At 35.8% G+C, this 23,048-nt stretch overlaps 1 protein-coding gene across 1 annotated transcript in view; it reads left to right on the forward strand.

Moving 5' to 3' along the window:
- Nucleotides 1–23,048, forward strand: part of HAT1 (histone acetyltransferase 1) — a gene marked incomplete at its 5' end in the record, with an annotated part of 45,646 nt that overhangs the window by 19,026 nt on the left and 3,572 nt on the right. The window contains 6 exon segments of the mRNA XM_082630997.1: nt 6,180–6,359; nt 6,634–6,755; nt 7,256–7,360; nt 7,683–7,789; nt 16,691–16,842; nt 19,541–19,657. Of these exon segments, the coding sequence (XP_082487123.1) occupies nt 6,180–6,359; nt 6,634–6,755; nt 7,256–7,360; nt 7,683–7,789; nt 16,691–16,842; nt 19,541–19,657 (783 nt within the window).

Genomic DNA, 23,048 nt, shown 5'->3' on the forward strand with positions numbered 1-23,048 from the left:
TATTGTAAAACCTTCTCTCATTACTTGCGTTGGTTGATTTGCGCCCTTTTATTATTATTATTATTTTTTGGTTTTCTTTTATTGTAAAGGACTTGCCCAAAGTCCCACAACTAGTATCAGTAAGTGATTCGTATTGTACATGGGAGAGAATCACTTAGTCGTAGTATGCATAATATATAGTAATACCCTCTTAAAAGATGTGATTATAGAACTGTTTATGACCTGTTCTAAATGGGACCAGGCGCTTGTGCTTATTAGTTTTTATTTCTGTTTTTTACAATGTGGATTTATTTTTGCCTGCTCCCATACTTCTAGGCTATTAGCTCTCAATTTACTGCTGGTGTGAGGGACTTTCCTCTTGCAAATAGTCCCCTTATGGGGAAAAATACCATATTAGTAAACTTAATGGAATTGTAACATGAATCGTATATAGCATAAAGAGGTCTAAAATAGTCTCTTATATCCGTTATTCAAACTTCAGTGTCAGAAATACTTTGAGCACTTACTTTTTTTTGTTCCCATTTCCCACTCTGTTTGAGACGCCTAAGCTTGTCAGATAAATAATATGTAACTGCACTTAATATTTGTTTTATTCAGTGGTTTGTGTCCCTTGGAAATTTTTGAAAATTTGCAGATATAAAAGTGATTCTGAATAATACTGTAGTTGTGGTGATTTGATACTTGAAAAGATTTAATCTTAGATAAACTAGCATTTAACACAGACTTAGTAAAATGGAGCTTTTTATAATCAAATATTTCTTATTAGATTGTTAAATTTTCAAGCCCGCTAGATACTCTTTAAAAATGCAGTGGTGGGTTTTTTTTCTTGTGTTGTACAAAAGTCACTTTTGTTTGAGGGGTTTGCTGGTTTGGGGTTTTTTGTTTTGTTTTGTTTTTTAAGTTCCGGCTGGTAGTGCTGAATTGATTTCTTCCAAAGGAACTATTGACTTAGTTATTGATGGATCTTTCAAATATTATGTGCAGTGAAAATAGCTATGTATTTGCATTGACTTCTAATTGTTCCATTCTTGAAAACCAGCTTTCTCCATTTAGAAGTACTGTGTTAGGAGTAAGGAATCCATCTTTTATAATGCCTTTTTGTAGGACTATTTATTTGCTTCATGGTCGAAGATCATTTATTTAAATTACATATTCAAGCAGAGACCTCTTTTTCCCCTTATAAAAAAAGAATGGGTAGCAGATGTGGGAGGAATGGGCTTGCCTCTTCTCAGTTTGCAGTGAGAATGTTCATTTCACAATGCCTTCTGTGTTCTTGATGCCAGGAATCTAGTGGCAAACAAAGCAAAGTCACTGCTCTCATGAAGCTTACCTTCTTGCCAAGAGGAGCAGTCAATGAACAAATATTAAATAAACAAATTAATACGTATGAAAATACGTTAATGTATGAAGAAACATTTTGCTGGTTTCTGAATGAAGAGGAGACAGCCATGTAGTAATCTGAAGGGATCAACGTATGCAGAGGCCCTGAAATGAGAACATTCTTGGCATTTTTGTTGTCCAGAAAGATCACTGTTGTTAAGTCGTTGTGGTGATGGAGAGAAAGGTAGGAGATGGTTGAAGGGGGTTGGCGAAACTAAGGTCATATGGAGTAAGAGTAGTTGATAGCCTTTGGAGGTTTTAAGTAGGTGGGGGTTATATGATAGGGTTTATATTTTTAAAAGATGATTCTGGCTGCTGTGCAGAGCACACACTGTAGGGGGCAAGAGTGAAAGAAGGGAGACCAGAATGTTGCAGTGTTACAGGCCACACTGCATTTAGTTGTCTGGTCGAGGATATATCTTTGGAGGTAGAGCCAGTAGCATTTGCTGTTGAATTAAATGTGATTGATGAGGGAAAGAGGAACGAGGAGGATCCCATTGCTTAAGCAGTAGTGGTACTATTCACTGAGATGGGGAAGATGGGAGAAGTAGATTTAAGTGGAAAAAGCCCAAGATTTTTGTTTTAGATGTATCGTTTTGAGGTTATTATATATCATAATTGAGTTTTTGCAGACTCTACTATGTAGCATTATTTTTGCATATGAAAAATATACCACAGCAAATCTGCTTAGAAGTTATTTGCTTGTTAAAATTTTGCCATTATGTTAATCTTTCATCATCCATTCTTTTTCTTTTACATGCTCTCCAGTGGCACCTGAAATTTTTTAGTTACAATTAAGATGCCTGTAAAACATCTCCACTAGCCGTCCTCTTTAAAGACAACATAATTATTTTGAATTTTGCGATACAATAAACTTGATTATTCAGACACTGGTGGTTTGTTCATCTTATGGTTGTCCCTGATCTTTGCCTTTATCGATACCTCCTTGCCCTCTCTTGAGGTAATTTCATTGCTTTTTAGTGGAAGGGTGTGTAACTAAGATTGTTCAGTCTTGCTAACTGCTAACAATTAGGGAAAGTTTTGTTGGAGACAGTTGAAATACATAGATAAGGTTTGTATTATCTGTGAATTTCAGTCATCTATTTTATCCTTGTCTCTCATTAATATGGATTGAGTTTGAGAGTAGATGAGAGCAGATTTTTAAAATTTTCTGGATTCCTTAGGGCTTTTTTAATAGAAAAATCCTGTGTATTTATAAAAATTTTAATCTTGAGGAAGTGAAAAAATAACTCTTTGGTAGACTAATAATATTTCAGTATATTCCACTATATTCTTTTTTTGATAATGGTGTCAGCATTCTTAATGAGTAATTTTTTAATGAAGTATCATAAAAAGCTTTAAAATTATGTATTTAGGTTTTTATCTTGGAACTTTGTTGTGAGTTTAGGTTGCAAAACACTAATGCAGTATAAATTAACATAATGCGACCTTTGTTTTTCCAGTAGTTGAAATATTCACTCTTTTTCTCTACTCCTCTAACAATATGGAAATTTCTACAGCTTAAATATTGTCAGAAAATGTAAGATTGAGCACGTTATGTAGATATGGAGTGGTTTTGCTTGTTTTTGTAGCATATCTTGCGCAAATTATGTAGATATGGAGTTTTTTTGCTTGTTTTATAGCATATTCTTAGAATTATAGTTAATGTTAAGTCTTCACCACTTTAGCCAAGTAAAGGATAGCATGTACTACTATTTAACATGGCTCTAAAATTGCTATTTCAAAAATAAAGCACCTTAGACAAATGCTGCTGTTTAAGATAAGACACTAAAGAGGTAATTTGGTTTTCGAATGTGATAAGTACACGTGTACAAGTGTAAACATATTTGTATTATAGCAGACTACCAGTTAGTCTCAGGTACATTGCTTTATGCAGTGATGAAAAATTGTAAAAATTGCTTCATGGAAACATCTCACGTGTAACAAAGTACAGAACATTGGAAATTGAGATGACCATAGTCAGAAAGTATACAATCTAAAATATTTCATCTTGAGTCACCTAAGAGAAGACCTGAATAGAAGAGTTACTTTTATGCTTTCCTTATTAAAAAGACATTGCCAAGGGTTAGGAAAACATTTGTAAGGCATATCCTTATTAAATATACCAGGTTGTATTCTAGATTCTTGATCTAGTCAGCTTAATTTCTTATCCTTTTCTAGAACTGTATTTTTACATAATTTTACTTAAAGTTTAGAATATTCTTGAAGATAGGGAATTTTTCAGGGATCTTCAGAAACAGAATCTAAACTTTTAGCCACAAGCATTGGAACTAAAAGGTTTTAGTTAATCTTTAATTCTACATTCAATTGAAAATGAGTATATGGGGGTTTTCTCTAGTGGTAATTTTATTGTCTGGCCAGTAATCCAATATGAAAAATGAATATTTAACTGAACTAAAATATATTTATTCTTTTAGAAAAGAGTACAGATCTGTAAGACATGACAGTTATAGGATTTTTTTTTTCTTAAAGCAGAATCCATTTAATAGAGAAATGCAGACATTTTTCCTTTGGTGGTGCAAAGTTCTGAATTCTGGGTTTGAAGAGCTGTTTGGTTTTATGTTATGTATTTTATGTAATACATATACATTTTCTCTAATGTTTTATATGTAACAGATTCCTTGTTTTTAAACTTGGCCTTTCATTCCCCTGTAAAAGTTCTTAATGTGTAAACTTGCCCAGAGCAAAATATTTATTTGAAGATATTTATTACAATAAATAGGTATCCTTTGAAGGCTGAAAGTTAAACATTAACTCTCTTTCAACTTTGTTGAGCTCAAATCTTTGGCTGCTTTATCTGCTATCTGAACTGCTACTTGAAACTTAGAGTTTCTGAGAAATCTTTGAAGTACATTTGGTGTCTGATATGTGAAGTTATTTGATCATGCTTTGCAATGCCTTGTTGAGAAGACATAGGGAAAGTTTTTAAAGTTAAAATTATATACACTGTACATGCCTTGAAGTGTTTTCTTTCTAATTGATAGATTGTAAACCTCTTTATTTAAAAGTAGTGTTTCTTGCCTTTTTAAAACTTGAATTAATACTACTTTACCCATCGCTACTTTGGATTTTAATTGCCACACAACAGACCTATTAAACCTATCCCTTATTACTACACTTTCCTCTTGTAATTATTGAAATTGTACAAATTCTATAAAATATGCTTAAGATGGTCTCTTCACATTAGATAGCAGTATCAAGGAAAAATAATTTATCAAATAGTACTTTAAAAATAAGCAAAAGTGGTCCTGTCAAATGCAGTTTATCTGATCTTAGGGTGAATGGATTGTAAGGACTGGTGCACATATTAGAAATAAGCTGTTGGGCAAAATGTCGAAGAGCTATATTTTTAAATAATAGCTTTTTTTAATAGCTATAAACAAGTGATATATAAATGTTGGTAGTACCAGAGCATTGAAAATAAAACTTGTTTGTGATAAATTCCATCCTTCGTTCTCTATCCTAAAATGTAGCTGAATGATAATAAAGTGCTATTCATCTGCAGGTGCATTGCTTTTGCTTAGTTAAAAGATGGTTGAAAGGACAGGAATTAGTAGCATGTTGTATTAGCCTTTTGTAGTGTATTTTGTCCTAAGCATCTTAATTTCCCTGTTTTGAATGCTAAGTAGCAAGGGTCTTGGTTTAGAACTAATACCCATCATGCATGTAAACGGTATGAAAGAGCTGCTTAGTAAGTTAACACAAAGTGTTCTTGTGTCAGTCCTTGTGGAAATAGATACAATACAAACATTACAGCTGAACTCACGGCAAACTCCATTAAGTAAAAACCTGGCCTCATTGTTCAGGAAAAAGTTTGAATAGAATGCAAGCTCATTTTGTTGAATGTAATGTCAGGCTTTTAGGGACTGTATTGAGGGATAAGGTTTTGTTAAGTTGAGACCAATTCATTAAGTTTTATTGCCTGGTGAGAAGCAGTAATACTTTATTGTAAGACTTCATCAAATATTCATGGTTAAAGAGAAGTAGTAAATGTATTCAATCAAGTGGTCTTTGGGGTTTTGAAAAGGATTATGAAGTCTGCTCAGCTGATAGTTTAACATTCATTGAGGTTATTTAACAAGGATAATTTTAATCTCTGAGTTTAATTTTGTTGTCCAGTCTTGCCTCTTTTTACTGGATTTTTACTGTCACAAATCCAACTCTGTAAAAATTGTGCCACATTATAGGATGAGTGGATAATATATCCATTCATATAATTTATGTATTTCCTAAGTGGGTATATTTTTTATCTTAATTTTGAGTTTCGTGTATGAGGGAGTTATGACCTACTTGCTCATGGTGAGGTTGCCATTTGTTTGGTCAGACCCTAGCCTCACCTCACTACTGCTGGTGATCCTTTCATGTCTTGGATAATATACTCTCCTTGACACATGTAACATAATAAGCAGCCGTGTAAAATAATAAGCAGCCTTTTGTTTTGGCCAGTTTAAATTGTCTTGAAGGGACATGGTCAGCATTTTCTGCATGATGTTAGAAATTTCTACAGGATTGCCCTCATTCTTGTAGTTGATCTCAGGCTACCCACCTCCTCTTTTTTATTTCTGTGTTATACTTGTGTTCATCTGACATTTTTGCGGCAGCATCTTGTACACATGAAACTCATCCTTTCCCAGTTCGCTGTGTGTTTGCATCTTTAGTTTAACAGTGAATTGAAGTCTTGTGATAGTTGTGGGTTTTGTCCATTTCAGAAAAACTAAGCATATTCAACTAAGTCAAATTTATTAATTTTTTTGTGTCCTTTAATCTCCGTTCCTTAGGCAGATGATGTTGAGGGCAAAATTAGACAAATCATTCCACCTGGATTTTGCACAAACACGAATGATTTTCTTTCGTTGCTGGAAAAAGAAGTTGATTTCAAGCCATTTGGAACCTTACTTCATACATACTCTGTTCTCAGTCCAACAGGAGGAGAAAACTTTACCTTTCAGATTTATAAGGTAAAAATAAATCTAAATATTCCCTGGGTGAAAGTACCTCATTTGCCTGAAACCTGTGTCCTGTTTTCATGTGGTTTTTTCCGTGATTTATTCTAACTTCAGGAAACAAGTCTTTGTCAGCATTAAAAACAAAGATCTGTTTTGTATGTGTGTCTGTGTACACATCTTAATCTGAGACTTCTAAACACTTTCCCACAGAATAGTTTTGTGTTCTACAGACCTTCACTTACCTCTGTGATGAGTTTCACCTGACTTTTCCTGGCTTTTTCCCTAGGCTGACATGACATGTAGAGGCTTTCGAGAATATCATGAAAGGCTTCAGACCTTTTTGATGTGGTTTATTGAAACTGCTAGCTTTATTGACGTGGATGATGAAAGATGGCACTACTTTCTAGTGTAAGTACAGTTCTAAAGCAACAGTAGACCTTATTACCTCCACAAAGCCAGCATTTTAATTGTGGCGGCCCAATTATTAGGACAGTATAATGATATTTTTCCCAGGAAAGAAAAACTATTGTTTATGAGGCTTGAGTTTTCCTTCATTATGCTTAGGGAGACCTTGAGAATAGAGTTGAATAAAATGCTGTTGTCCGTTAGGGCCCTGAATGTAGGCTTAAACAGTAAAACGAGCTTTGCCTGTGTTTTCTTTTACTTGCCACCTATTCATCTTTATAATAGGCAAGTGCACTGAAGTGATGTAAAGAGGTCTGATTTATCCAAGTTGCTGCACACCAATTAAGTGAATTGTATATTCAGAACATAGCAGGTGTACCCATTGGGCCCTCACAGAGTAGCTTGCTGACACTGAAAATTCAGTCAGAGAATGGAAAAGAAAATGGACACTGCATGGGAGCGCGACTGTAATTGACCTGCTTGGCTTTCTGTTTTATCTGCAGATTTGAGAAGTATAATAAGGACGGAGCTACACTCTTTGCGACCGTAGGCTACATGACAGTCTATAATTACTATGTGTACCCAGACAAAACCCGGCCACGTGTAAGGTAATTGGCAGTATAACACGTGCCTTGTCTTTTATTTCAGAAGAAGGAACTGCTGAAGTTTCCAATACTTGTTATAATAGTGTTGATTTGTTTTAAAAAAAATCACCATTATTCATTGGCTATGTACTGATTTATTTCATTGTTCCCTTTGAAACAGTGTGGAAGATTAAATGTTTACAGTTTTGAGCATCTCAATAATTTTTGGAATTCTTGAAGTTGGATTAAAAAAAATCACACAAACTTTAAAGTGTTTATATTACTATAGTGACTTGCAATTTGTAAACCGGTCATGTGATATTTTAATATAATTTCTTTACTATAGTCAGATGCTGATATTGACTCCATTTCAAGGTCAAGGCCATGGTGCTCAACTTCTTGAAACAGTTCATAGATACTACATTGCATCTCCTTCTGTTCTTGATATTACAGGTATGTAAATTTTGATTTGTTGTTGAAAGAGCCTTTCTAAAAAATCTCTTCTTTACTAATTTTGGTTTTGTCAGCAGCAGTCTCCTGAGGTCTTTTTGGAACTGTTTAAAGATGGCTTAAGGTTACATTTTAAATCATAAGTCTTTGTGGGATTGGATTGCATCTCTGAGTATGAAGTGCTCATTAATTAAACAAATTGAGGATAATGAACTGAATATATAATGGGAAATCTTAGGCATATATATGTTGCAAGTGTGGTATGACTTATTTGTTCAGTTTATTTGGCAAACAGTTTATAAACTTGATGTATCTTTTCATCTAACTTTACTGCTACTGTTAAATGATTTGGAAACTTGGGAGATACAGAAGTAATTACTAAAGTTAGTTTATATCAAAAGTTATAAATTGTTTAAGTGACACCTTCACTAGCTTAGTGACTTGCAAAATTATAGAAACATAATACAAACAATAACACTTCTTTTTAGCTAAGCTCAAAATTGTTTAGCTTCTGTTTACTTATAGAGCTTGGACTTGGTACTACATGAAGGGACTTTTTTGGTGTTTTTAATCTAGAGACTTAGAGTTCACATAAGTAGTCTTTGTCTTCTCTAGTGGGTAATGTGCCAGCAGGGGTTGTTTCTGTGAAGCCTCTTAACCACTTTCTTCTGTCTACTCCAACCAATAAAGTCCTTGATACTTAGCACCAATTAGCAGATAAAGAATTTTATTTCTTAAATCTCAGTGAAGAGTCATCAATAATGGTAGCCTTTATTCATTGCAAACTGAAGTCTCTAAAGAGAAAATGCTAAACATGCTAAAGGACTTGTGAATTTGAAAACTGGGTATTGGCCTTTATTTTCAGTGTTAACATTTCTTAGCATTATAAATTACTAAAAATGCCTTATCAGCTGTTCTAAGATATTCTCCTCAATTTCCAACCCAGTCCTTTAAAAAAAGAAAAGTACAGAATTTTCTACTCTTTGGTTGTTTTAGTTGCCTATTTAGCTCCATTATTTTGTATTTTTTACATTTTTGTGTGTGTGTGTGTGGTATGCGGGCCTGTCTCAATGTTGTGGCCTCTCACGTTGTGGAGCCCAGGCTCTGGAGGCGCAGGCTCAGCGGCCATGGCTCACGGGCCCAGCCGCTCTGCAGCATGTGGGATCTTCCCGGACCAGGACACGAACCCGTGTCCCCTGCATCGGCAGGCGGACTCTCAACCGCTGCGCCACCAGGGAAGCCCTGTATATTTTTTAAACTTTTTGGATCTTTATCAGGTTCTGGATTTCCCTTTGCAATCCAGGATATTCTTTATATTGAGGTGGCCTTTTGCTTACTTGACATATAGCCAGATATAGTAAAAATTAAAACTTAACCATCAATGGCCTATGTTACAGGATAGATAGGTGTTTGTGGTGTAATTGCCACCCGTTTTTTTTTTTTTTTAGCACTTTTTTTTTTTGGCCGCGCCTCTCGGGTTGCGGGATCTTAGTTCCCCAATCAGAGATCCAACCCAGGCCCCGGCAGTGAGAGAGCCGAGTCCTAACCACTGGATTGCCAGGGAATTCCCTTTCTTAAGCACTTAAAGTAAAATACTGGAAAACAGTTCTCTATATCATGTGCCATCTTCCTTTTGAGGATGTCGGTATCGTAAGATATACAGCGTTTGAATACATATCAGTTGTATGACCTTACATATAGAATCGGTGATTTGTTTCTTCCAGAATTATGAAGAGAGGTGCATTTGGCAATAGAAATTGATCTTGGGCTAGAATATATCTCAGTATTATTAACCTATTAGTTGTATATTAAGAGCTAATTATATCTGTCCTTTAAATGTTCCTTGTAGTACTGGAATATGTTACATGGCTTTTTAGAGTGTTATCTATAATTTTTTTATAATATGAAGTTATTTTTTTTAATGACAGAAGAGCATTTATGTTGGTAGATGATGTACTTAACTTGGGAAAAAACTCAAGTTTTGATCCCACGTATCACCATAGATTTATATCCAAGCAAATTTCATCTTTTAAATGCATCACTCATCTGTGAAGGATGTCACAGATTAATGGGTGTTACCATTTTAGGTTCATTTTCAGGCTGACACCTTTAGTTAAAGTGCTGAAAGACTGAGTGGTGACTTGGCCCCTTATATTAAGCTGCAAACAAAATATTATTAGTCTATAATGGCTTATTTAAAGCTAAGTGGAAATTTTTTTTGCACAATTTTTCAATATATGTGAAAATTTCAGATAAGAATGTGGCATGAGATTTTTTAGATTTTTCTCAACTGTAATTCTTTTACCTTTGATGTGTTTTTTCCTAAAATTCTGGGGGTATATAAGTTACTTAAGCTTTCACTCATACGAAATTTTATTTTAAACTGATATTAGCAACACAGTTCTTTTTTCTAAACCAGTTCAAGAAGAGGTGGACTTGGAAAAACTGACATTGAATAAGCATGTGCCTCACTATTAGCACTTAAAAACATTTTTTTAAGAGATGCTTGCTTAAGAGTTTGTCACTTAGTAGAGATTTAATTAAAGCAGCTTTATTGAGGTATGATATACATAGCATTAATTTACATGCATTTTAAGTGTACAGTTCATTATTCTTAGTACACTTGCCTAGTTTTACAACCTGTTTTAGAATATTTCTGTCACTGTAAAAAGATTCCCTCCTGTCCATTTGCAGTCAGTCCCCATCCCCAGTCTCTTGTATTGAGGTTTGTGATCCATTTTGAGGTAATTTTTGTGCATTATGTGAGGAAAGTTTCTAACTTAATCTTCTTTACATATGGCTATCCAGTTTTCCCAGCAGTTTGTTAAAAAGACTATCTTCCCCTATTGAATTGCCTTCGTATGTTTGTTGAAAATCAGTTGCCCATAAATGTAAAGATTTATTTCTGGACTCTTTAATGATCTATGTCTATCCTTCTACCAGTACCATACCGTCTTGATTTTTTTTTTTTTTTGAAGAAACAGAGGCTGTTTATTCAGAACGCCGTCTTGATTTTTTACTGTAGCTTTATATATGAGTTTTTTTCATGTGTGTATGTTTTGCCTTAATGATAATGCCAAGTTTAACCTGTTAACTATGTAAGCTGAATTTGTGGAGCATGTTCAGCCTGGTTGCTGTAGAATAAACAGACGTTTCTTCAAATGATTGATGAGTAGAGTTAGAAATGGGTACTCGCCCTGGCCAGGTGGGTGGGAATGGAGCAGAGAGGAGAGGCTTCAGTCAGAGGGGCCTGGCCTGGGACGAGCCATGACCCTCAGGGACCCAGGGGCACAGGCTCCCAGAAGATAGTCCCTCTCTGAGTGAGCACCCAGACGACACAGACTAGGGCTGGTTGTCGCAAACTCAGCAGCAGCTGACCCTGGTACAGCCGCCCTGGAGGTGCAATCTATGTGACCAGTGGAAACTCTTCTTACCCCACTTCTCAGACACACAACGCCCCTCCCAAAAAGGTTCCAGATTCTAAAAGCAGCAAAAACATTCAAATGGTTCCAGAAGAAATAGAGTCTTCATCTTTTTGTCTCAAAGATAGCAGCTGTTCCCTCCCCGAAGCACAGTCCTCCTTTTCCCCCAAATGATTCTACATGTAAGGTAATGAAGAGGAAGCCCCATGCAGTGAGGGGCTCCTAGCTGTGAGGGGCTGCTGCAGTGGTGCCAGGGTATAGGGCGGGCAAGACAGGGCAGAGGTCCTGGCAGGGGGACCCAGTTGCCTGGTATTTCTTCCTACAAGCCATGCTTACTTGTTCAGGGTGAGCGACTGTATTCATTTCCTGACAGAGTTGCATTATCATTTGTTTTCCTTTCCTCTTTCTTCCTAGCAACCTCCTGCCCCTCTTGCTTTCTGCTCTTTCTGAATGATCGATCACCAGCCAGGCAAGGCAGCCTTGGCCTGCTCCATTTCCCCCGCTAAATACATGTTCATGTAATGCTCTTCTGCTTTTTCTTCTCAATGTCATCTTCTCTCCTTGAAAGCTTCTTTGGCCTATCTAGATCTAGTGCGTGATCTGTCTGATCGTCTGTGCCACCTGGTTGGGGTTCTTGATGTTAATGAGCCCTCCTACACCTTTGCTGGTGGTCAGCTTCATCCTCACTGTCTTCTGAAGCTAGAGATTTCTTCTTTCTGGAGTCACCTGCAGCCCCATCTCTACCCACTTTCCTTGGTCCTCTTCTTCCCTGGTCGCCTGCTTTTCAGCTTGGAGCTCTTTGTCGGTCTCCTTGGGACTCAAACACTGCCTAGCCCAGCCTTTGTGGTCCCCCTTTTGCCCTCTTTGGGCATCATGACTCCAGTGGCAGCAGAGCCTCGACCTTTATATTGAGTTTTGAAATTGGGAAGTGAAAGTCCTCTGTGTTCTTTTTCAAAATTGTTTTGTTATACAGGATCCCTTGTATTTTCATAAACATTTCTATTTGTTTTCTACTTCGTTGATCTCCACTTTAATTTTCATTATCCTTATTGCTTTGAGTTTAATTTGTTCTTTTCCTAGTGAAGATTGAAGCTTAGGTTATTGACTTGATGTCCTCCTTTTCTAATATAGACATTTAAATAATACTTAAATATATATTTATATATAAATACAAGTACTGCTTTTACTGATCCATAAATTTTCATAAATTGTGCTTTCATTTCATTCAGTTCAAAATATCTTCTAATTTCCCTTGTGATTTCCTTTTGACCCATGGGTTGTTTGGAAACATGCTGTGTAATTTCCAAATATTGTGGATTCCCATATTTCCTTCTGTTGTTGATATCTAATTTAATTCCATTATTGTCAGAGAACATGCTTTATATGACTTCAGTTATTTTTCACGTATTGAATTTTGTTTTATGGCCTACGTGGGGGCCACAAACTTTTTCTTTAAAGGACTAGGTTGTAAATATTTTATGCTTTGCAAGCCACATAAATTCTCCGTTGCACAGTCTTACTGGTTTTTTGTGTTTTTTACAACCATTTAGAAACCAGTCTTAGTTTACATGTCAAAAAAGCAGGCCATGGATGAGATTTGACTACTGGGCCATAGTTTATAGACCCTTTGACCAACATATAGTCTATCCTGGTGAACGTTCCACATGTACTTGAAAAGAGCGTGTATCCTGCTCTTGTTGGGTGGAATGTTATATAAGTATCAGTTCAAGTTGGGTGATAGAGAGAGCTGTTGAAGTCTTCTCTGTATTTGCTGATTTTCTGTCTAGTTCTTCTATCCATTATTGAGAGGATAGTGTTGACATTTCCAACTATTTTTGTTGAATTGTCTGTTTCTCCCTTTAATTCCGTTAGCTTTTATTTCATGTATTTTGGGGTTTTCTTATTAGTTGTGTATATGTTTATAATTGTAATGTCGTCTTCATGAATTAACTTGTTGTGATAAAATGTGCCCTTTTTTCTCTTGTAATCTTTTTGTCTTAAACTATTTTTTCCCAATTTGTGTGGGGGTGGGGCGGGGTGGGTAATGTCTTAAACTCTATTTTGCCTGATTCTAATATGGTCACTCCAGACCTCATACTGTTTGCATGGTATATCTTTTTTCATCCTTGACTTTCAGCCTGTCTTTGAATCTATGATGTTTCTCTTGAAGACAGCATACAGTTGGATCCTTTTTTATTCAGTCTAACAATCTCTGCCTTTTGATAGGAGTGTTTGTTTACATTTAATGTAATTATTGCTATGGTTGGAATTATGCCTGCCACTTTGCTATGTTTTCTTTTTTTCCCTTTCTTTTTGTTACTCATTCATTCATTCATTTTTATTGAATTTTTTTTTTTTTTAGTTATTTGCTTAGTGGTTGCTCTGGGGATTACAGTACGCATCTTAATTTATAACAGTCTATTCAGATTAATATTTAATTTCAGTAAAATGAATTGCTCCATCACAGTTATTCTCTCTCCCCTCCTTTGTGCTATTATTGTTACATAAATTGATATTGCCTCTTTATACCTTGTAAGCCAAACATTGGTTTTATAATTATTTTTTCATGTAATTGTCCTTTAAACTAGTTGAGAGAAAAAATATTTATTCCAGTTTTTATATTTATCTTCATAACTATTGGTGTTCTTAATTTCTTCTTGTGGACTTGAGGTACCATGTTTCTTTAGCCTAAAGAACTTCCTCAGTATTTCTTGTAAGGCAGCAACACATTTCTTCGGTCTACTTTTCTGGGAATGTCCTTATTTCACTTTCATTTAGAAGGATAATTTTGCTGGAAATCTTCACTGACAGTATTTTTCTTTCAGTACTTTCAGTACTTTGAATATATCACCCCACTGATTTGTGGCCTCCATGGTTTCTGATGAGTTGTTTCCTCTTGCGGCTTTCAAGATTTTCTGTTTGTCTCTAGTTTTTGACAGTTTGATTATAATGTATTTAGATGTGGATCTCTTTGTGTTTTTCCTAGTTGAAGTTTGTTGAGCTTCCTGGATGTATAGATGAATGTTTTTCATCAAATTTAGGAAGGTTTTGGCCATTATTTCTTCAACTATTCTTTCTGTCTCTTTCTCTCATCTCTCTTTTTGAGACACAGATTACAGTTATGTTGGTACACTTGAATGGTTTTAATTTAGGTTTATGTCAGTCCACTTTACATTTTACAAAGCTGCAGAGTACAAGTGAGGAGGTTATTGTAGTTGCTGAAAAAAACACTGGTGGCATCTACATAAGAGAGGAATCAGGATGTCCTTCAGGTTTCTGGGTGGCTTGTATATAACTCCATGGTGTGACCAGATTAATATGGAAAAGACTGAAGAATGAGATAAAGTAACTAATTACATTACAATCTTATGTTTATTTGGTGATTTTCTCTGTAGACTACAGTTGATTTCATTATCTGTACATTCCTGATAGATCATAATTTCATAACAAACTGATGCCATGACAGAATTTCACTTCTTTACCACCTTAAAGCCATGGTCATATAATGTTTACCTAATAATTAACATGTATATGAAGTGCAGCATAGAAGCATAAAGATGGTATTTAAGTACATATGGATTGAATGAATAAATGACTCAATCATAAAACATTACCCTTAGCTCAGACTCTTTTATAAACAGCTTTATTGAGATATGGTTAACATGTCATACAGTCCACTTATTTAAAGTGTACAGGTTTTTTTTAAATTTAATTAATTAATTAATTAATTAATTAGGCTGTGTTGGGTCTTTGTTGCTCTGTGCGGGGTTTCTCTAGTTGTGGTGAGCGGGGGCTGCTGTTCGGTGTGGTGCACAGGCTTTTCATTGCAGTGGCTTCTCTTGTTGCGGAGCACGGGCTCTAGGCACGCAGGCTTCAGTAGTGGCTTGCGGGCTCAGTAGTTGTGGCTCATGGGCTCTAGGCGCAGGTTCAGTAATTGTGGCGCACTGGCTTAGTTGCTCCGTGGCATGTGGGATCTCCCCGGACCAGGGCTCGAACCCGTGTCCCCTGCACTGGCAGGCGGATTCTTAACCACTGTGCCATCAGGGAAGTCCCAAAAGTTATAAATTTTGATATAGCCCTGTTTATCTACTTTTTCTTTATTTGTTTGTGCTTTTGGTTCGTTGTCTAAGAAACCATTGGCCTAACCAAAAGTCATGAAGATTTACTCCTATGTTTTCTTCTTTGTAGTTTTACCTCTTACACTTAGGTCTATGATTCGTTTTGAGTTAATTTTTGTGTATTGTGTGAGGAAAAGGGATCCAACCAACTTCATTCTTTTTGCTGTGGAGATCCAGTTGTCCAAGTGCCATTTGTTAAAAGAGTATTCTTTCTCTCATTGAATTGTCTAGGCACCCTTCTCAAAAATTAATGGGTCATAAATGTATGGGTTTATTTTAAACTCTCAACTCAGTTCCACTGATCTACATGTCCATCCTATGTCAGTACCACACTGTCTTGATTACTATAGCTTTGTAGTAAGTTCTGAAATCAGGAAATCTGAGTCCTCTAACTTTTGTTCTTTTTCAAGGTTGTTTTGGCTATTCTGAGTTCCTTGTATCTCCATATCAGTTTTAAGATGAACTTGTTAATTTCTGCAACAAAAAAAGCCAGCTGGGATTTTGATAGGGATTTCATTGAATAATTTGTAGAGTATTGATATTTTAACAAAACTGTCTTGTGAACTATGAACTAGCCCAAACGTTAACATTCTTTGTTTCAAGTCTTCTACTGATCAGAAAATGAGGGCTCAGAGAAGTGGGGTAATTTGCCTAAAGTCCTACATCTGTGAATGACAGAACTGGGACTCAAACACATGTTCTCTGACTGCAGTATTTTTTCTACCTATCATGTTTTGATATTTTCCTTGTCCACTACTTAGTCTAATGTAGCTAACATAGACAAACATAAAGGAACATCTGTGCTATCCAGATGCAATGAAGAAAGAATCAAAATCATATTTTCATTTTATTCTCTAAATAAAAAAGGTTTCTTTTGTAAAAGGAAGAATTTTTTTAATTGGGTGAAAGAAGCAAGCAGACTATAAAGGTTATTAAAGTAAGGGAGTTATAAATTGAGCTTTGGAACCCTTAGGTATCAGAAAATACTTGCTTTTGGAGTTGATTATCCAAACTTGAATCTCTTGTTTATACAGCTGCTTTAACTGAAAATAAAACTAAGGTACATATATATGATAACAAACCAGTCAAAAAGTTTACATTTGAAAAGGAATAGCTCTAATTTCACAAATAATATATATGTATTTGCAAAAGGATTGCATCTATAATTTTATTTGACAAAGATAATAGTGCTATTGTTTGATTTATAAGGAATTATCCTTTTACATTGTAACTTTTGTATATATATATATATATAATTCTTTTAAGAATATTTGCCTTTCTAAGCTTAGCATGTTTATTGAGGTTGCAAATGATGAAGAAATTATGTTAGGTAAGGGAAATGTTATTCTGCTTTATTTCTTTAGCGGAAGATCCATCCAAAAGCTATGTGAAATTAAGAGACTTTGTGCTTGTGAAGCTTTGTCAAGATTTGCCCTGTTTTTCCCGGGAAAAGTTAATGCAAGGATTCAGTGAAGATATGGCAGTAGAGGCTCAACAGAAGTTCAAAATAAATAAGGTATTTTTAGTCTGTAGGAGGAAAACATTCAAATTTTGAAAAAAAATTTTTTAAGTACGTATGTAATTTAAACATTGCAAATACATTAAGAATACAGACCCTGAAGCCAAATTGCCTGGGGTCAAATTTGGCTTCACCACTTGCTGTTAGGGCAATTTAGTTTACCTCCTTGTGCTTCAATTTTCTCATTAATAGAATGGAAAGATAATTGATTTCATGGCTATATTAAGTGTAACAAGCAGAACAAAGATGGATAGTAGGATCTTATTTTTGCTTTTTAAGAAAATGTTTATCTAAACTGGTAAAGTAGTTAATGCCCCTGGAGACTGTATTGGTGGGGAGGAGGGTTGGAATAAAACACTTAACTTTCATTTTTTATACTTCTATATATGTTTGTTTGAATTTTAAAGTAGTAAATATCTTAAGTACAGAAAAAATAATATGGGAGTTCAGAGGAATTTGTTACATTTACGTAAGCAAGAAATCAGAGTATTTCATAGAAGGGATGCATTTGATCTAAGCCTTGAAGAATGGGTAGGTTTTGGATTATAAACGTATGAGGGATGAAGAGTATTCCAGTAATAAGGAGTAGCAATTAGTGGTGGTGGTGGGATGAATTGGGAGATTGGGATTGACATATATACACTAATATGTATAAAATAGATAACTTAATAAGAACCTGCTGTGTAAAAAAATAAATAAAACAAAAATTAAAAAAAAAAACTAGCACTTGATACTATTGACCTCCCCTCCCTTGGCTTCTAAGGTACTACAGTTCCTGGTTTTCCACTTAACCACTGTGCTCATCTTTTTTGAGATACTGTCTACTAGCTTCTACTCTTCCGTATGCTCCTGAAATATAATTCTTCCCCGAAGTTTTTTATCCAATCCTCATTTCTTCTCATTCTACTTAATTCTACCTGGGAGAGCTCATCTAAATCTTCAATCCAAATTTTCCTCCTGAGCTCCAAAACTGTATACCAAAAGTTTACTAGTCACTGACCTTCAACAAGCAACTTAATTTGAATTGAAACTTTCTATCTTCTGCATAAAAACACTTTAATCGCTTCCTGGCTTAAAGATAAAATGTGGTTTTAGAAATAATTTATATTTCCAGACTGTATTAAACCTTTATTAATGAGAATTTATTTAATAGCTCAGCCTTTAAAAGAAAGAGAATATGAGTACATTATTGGGATTAAAACTCCTTAGTATGGCACACAGATTCCGTCATAATTTGGCCCCTGCCTACCTTGCTAGCCTCAGCTTCCTACCGCTTTCCCACACGCTCTGGCTTTGCTGAACTTGTCATTTCCCAACTATGCTACAACTTTCCTCCTTTTATGTCCCTGTATATAAGCTGTTCCCTTTGCCCTTATACTCCCCTTCTCCTGTTCCTCCATCTTTGCTTGGCCAGATAGTACTCATTTTTCAGGCTCAGCTCAAGTGTTTCTTCCAGAAAGTTCAATGTTATCTTCTCAACCTCTGTATACCTGACCTCTTCCCCACTCCCAATAAATAGGTAAGTGAAATGACAGAAATAGGAGAACTATAGGCCTACTCCTTTGGCTTCAGTGTTACCCAAACTTCCTGATTCTTCTCATATTTTTGACTGTTTTCCTCTGTTCTCTGCTCCTTACCTGTCACTATACTACAGGGTTCTGACCTCTCCCCTGTCTTCACTGTGTATGTTTTCCTTGGGTGATCTTAACCATTAACTAGTCTTACGGTTTAAACTCTTGCCCTGTATACTGATATTGCTTAAATCCTTACCCTTAGACTAGAATTTTCTTCAGATTTATATGTTCTGCTGCCTCCTAAATCTCTCCGACTCTGAAAACTGTCATTCCATACCCTCCTCCACAGCCAGTCTTAACTCTTCTATATTTCTAGAATCCTTGTTCCCTTAGTATTCTTATTTGTGCTATCTCAGTTCATGCCCTCGTCTTTTTTTTTTTTTTTTTTTTTTTGGCTGTATTGGGTCTTCATTGCTGCACGTGGGCTTTTCTCTAGTTGATGGGCTTCTCATTGCGGTGGCTTCTCTTGTTGCGGAGCACGGGCTCTAGGCACGCAGGCTTCAGTCGTTGTGGCTCGCGGGCACTAGAGCGCAGGCTCAGTAGTTGTGGCACACAGGCTTAGTTGCTCCGCGGCATGTGTGATCTTCCCGGACCAGGGCTCAGATTCACTCAGGTTTTATTCCCCCAGGAATCCTCTTCTAACATTTCCCCCATCCCCAGGCTGTGCTACCATAATATCCTATGCATATTTCTATCATTACATTAACCATACCGTAGTCATTTGTGTTACCCATTAGACTGCTAGCTCCTTGAGGACAGAGATTATATCTTTTTTTTTTGTGGTACGCAGGCCTCTCACTGTCGTGGCCTCTCCCGTTGTGGAGCACAGGCTCCGGATGCGCAGGCTCAGCAGCCATGGCTCACAGGCCCAGCCGCTCCACGGCACGTGGGATCCTCCCGGACCAGGGCACGAACCCGTGTCCCCTGCATTGGCAGGCAGACTCTCAAACACTGCACCACCAGGGAAGCCCCAGAGATTATATCTTTTATTGCTTTTTGTCTGGTACCTAGCACAATTTCTGGCCTATGACACATATTCAATATATGCTGTGTTCTTTTGGGAAAGTGTTACTATTTTGTAATTTGAAATGTTCATATTTTTCTTTTGTTTGGTTTATTAGCAACATGCCAGACGGGTTTATGAAATTCTCCGACTACTGGTAACTGACATGAGTGATGCTGAACAATACAGAAGCTATAGACTGGATATTAAAAGAAGACTAATTAGCCCATATAAGGTAGGACTTTCAAGAGTCTTAAACATTATATTCTTGTCACTGTTTAAAATAAAGAAGAAAATCTAGCAAATGCCAATGTATGGGAGAGTCCAAATCGTTTTGCTAAATTAACTTTTACAAAAGAAAATATTCTTCCAGTTAGTTATAAGAATTCTCCCTGTCATAATTTTCCAATGTAAGCTATAAATCTGTTTCCATTCACTTAAAAACTAATCCCAAGGATAGTCTATTCATGATTATTTTTTTCTTTCATTTGTATGCATCTTTTTAAAAACTGAATGCCCAGAATCTTCCCTAACAGAGTTATCTTGTTAGTTTTTTCTAATTGTCTTCCCATTTGTCATATATATTCTGTTTACCTTTGCACCTTTCTTCCTAAATATGGCCTTGATTGCCATTTGTAGCCTCTATATTTGACCATAGCTGAAATTGCAACTTAGTGTTTTTTACCTCTTTTTTTGTTATTGTTGTTGTTATTCTTGCTCCATTCCCCCCGCTTTATTTCATCTCCTTTATTTTCCTCTAGCTCACAAATCTCCCCTCCTAGATCAGGTCTGGCCTCATCATCATTTGGCCGTTATTAAGGTAGATATTGTCCACGCCAGCTTGTGTGGAGGAGGATTTGCTGTGATTCTGGTAGCTGAGCAGTAATCTGATTGGAGAAAATATTCATTTATTTATTCAACAACTAATTATTGAGCACCTGACATGTGGTTGCTGCATTTGAATACACTATACCTAGAGGCTTATACAGCACAATAGCTGGGAACATAAATGACAGATTCGAATCTGTCTTAAGATTGAAGGAGAAAGTCAATTAATAACGAGTACTTAATATATCAAGTACACATAGTTCTGATTTTTCTTTTTTTAAAATATTTATTTATTTTATTTGGCTGTGCTGGGTCTTAGTTGCGGCATGTGGGATCTAGTTCCCTGACCAGGGATCGACCAGGCCCCCTGCATTGGGAGCACAGAGTCTTAGCCACGGGACCACCAGGGAAGTCCCTGATTTTTCTAAATTAATCCAAGTTTTATTTATCATCGATTCTGCTTTATAGAACCAGTCTTTTGAATGTTGATGGTATATAGGTCATACTACTCGTTGAATCCCAGCTCTTTTCCTTTATCACATCTTGTTTGCAGTGCAACCGTATTTCCTAATTTGTTATTGTAATTCTAAACATATCACATTCTGAATATAAAAATAATTATTTGCCTATGACTATAAATCCTTGTAGCTTGAATTCATATATTTTTTTTTCTTCATAGTGCCATTTTCTTAAGCAATTTAATGGATTGATTTTCTATCTTACAAACTACCATCTGCATATAACAGGTTGTAATAAATTATAATGGTCTCTGTTCCCAAAACTTGTCCAAAGTAACATTTTATTCTTTATCAATCCTTATGTTTATCAATTCAGAAACATCAGAAAATTGGTAGAAATGGTACTTTCCAAAGACTTTGATCTTTAATATTAATTTGTTAGCTAGAAAATTTCTTTATGATGAAATTAGGCATGTAGAACAATATAATTAGGTGTTATCATGACAACATTTAAGAGTATTAAAACTTTTAGTAAAGTAAAATGATTTATTGAATTATGCATCTCAGATACTTGTGATATTTTATATAGGCAGATGTAGCAAATGAGAGAGGATGAATTCTAAGTATATATAGTAGTCATGAAGTTATGCCAAACAGTGGGAATTTCTGTAGTTCATAAAAGCAAGTATTGTCTGCTCTTAAAGAATGATGATTTTTTTATATTAAGTATCCTCACCTGTCTAGCAAGTTCACCTTATCTAAAAGACAAGCAAAGACTGGTTATTAAACTCTGTAAATTCTTAACAGCCAAAATGGGTATCACCATCCTTGCACTAAAGCTCATACACAAATTATAAATTCTTCAGATACTTGCTCAAACCCTAGTTATAGTATGCACATTTTAATGAGTTTAGTTATCCAGTATTCTTTCTCATTGAGAAAACCAAGAAATCTTGAGGGTCCTCTCCCCTACTTTGGGTTGATAGCCACAATGTGGTTGAAAACTTACCACAAACTTAGTAAAAGCCTAGAAATAGTTGAATGCCCTACAGGCATGGGAGGAGTTATATAAGATTTCTTTGTTGAATGTACGCAAGTGATTTTCTCCAATTTGTCATTCCAAGTTGATACTCATATACTTTGTTGTGCTACCACAGCATTCTCAAATGCAAAATTATATTTAAGGATAAAGTAAAATTGCTTACTATTGAGTGTGATTTCAAATTTTTTTAGGTCTTAAAATGTATGCCAAATGGGGAAAGTTTGGAGTTTAGAATTTACATTTTTACTTCAACACATTTTATGAAAAGAAATTATAATTTAGATTGTCATAAGTTATTACTGAGGTATGAAATGACATATTGATAGCAAAGTCCACCAATTCTGTGCTGCCTTTGAGGGCTCAAATATCTGTATCAGCTTAATCACACTGTCCCACTAAGAAATTTTTTGGGTAGCTATTAGAAGGAGTTGTACCTTACTTTAATAAAAGTTCTCTAAACACTGATAATTCATTTGTATCAGTGCCAAGAAGGGATAAAAATAACCTATATTAACTAGAATCATTTTTTAAAAGCACAAAAAGAAACTCTGTCTGTAGTACAGAAGTAATTTTCAGGTGTTCAAAAAATAAATTAGAACAATTTGGCTAAAAAAAGAAAAGTTGGTACAGCTGCTTGGTTTTAGCATTAAAGTTTTTATAGTGTTTCATGGGCATATTTTAATTCATAATTGGTTTACAAGTATAAAATTTAGAATCATTATAATATCATTGGATTTGGAATCAGAAAACTCCATTTTGAGGTCTAGTTCTACCTTTTACTAATTGTGTGAGTGTCGACAGCTTATTAACATCTGGGTATTAGGCGTCTCTAAAATGGAAATGCCTCCATAGTGAGGAACTGAAGAGAAAGAAATACAATGCATTGTACATGTTTTTAAAGATAATCTTTTTTTTTTTGCGGTACGCGGGCCTCTCACTGTTGTGGCCTCTCCCGTTGCGGAGCACAGGCTCCAGACGCGCAGGCTCAGCGGCTGTGGCTCACGGGCCCAGCCGCTCCGCGGCACGTGGGATCTTCCCAGACCGGGGCACGAACCCGTGTCCCCTGCATCAGCAGGCGGACTCTCAACCGCTGCGCCACCAGGGAAGCCCTAAAGATAATCTTTTGAGAAGTCTTAGGACTCGTCAATGCCTCCACACCATTATTATTTTAAAATTCTTACAAAAGAACCTTATCTCTTTAGTTCACAAAAGAGACTAGTTCAGCAGATAGAAATTAAGTAACCCTTAGAGGTGGTGGCATTTTTGAGATTATATTTGTAAACCCTCTTGGAACCTGT

Source organism: Mesoplodon mirus (assembly GCF_964341445.2).
Source record: "Mesoplodon mirus genome assembly, chromosome: 8".
Lineage (NCBI taxonomy): Eukaryota > Metazoa > Chordata > Mammalia > Artiodactyla > Ziphiidae > Mesoplodon > Mesoplodon mirus.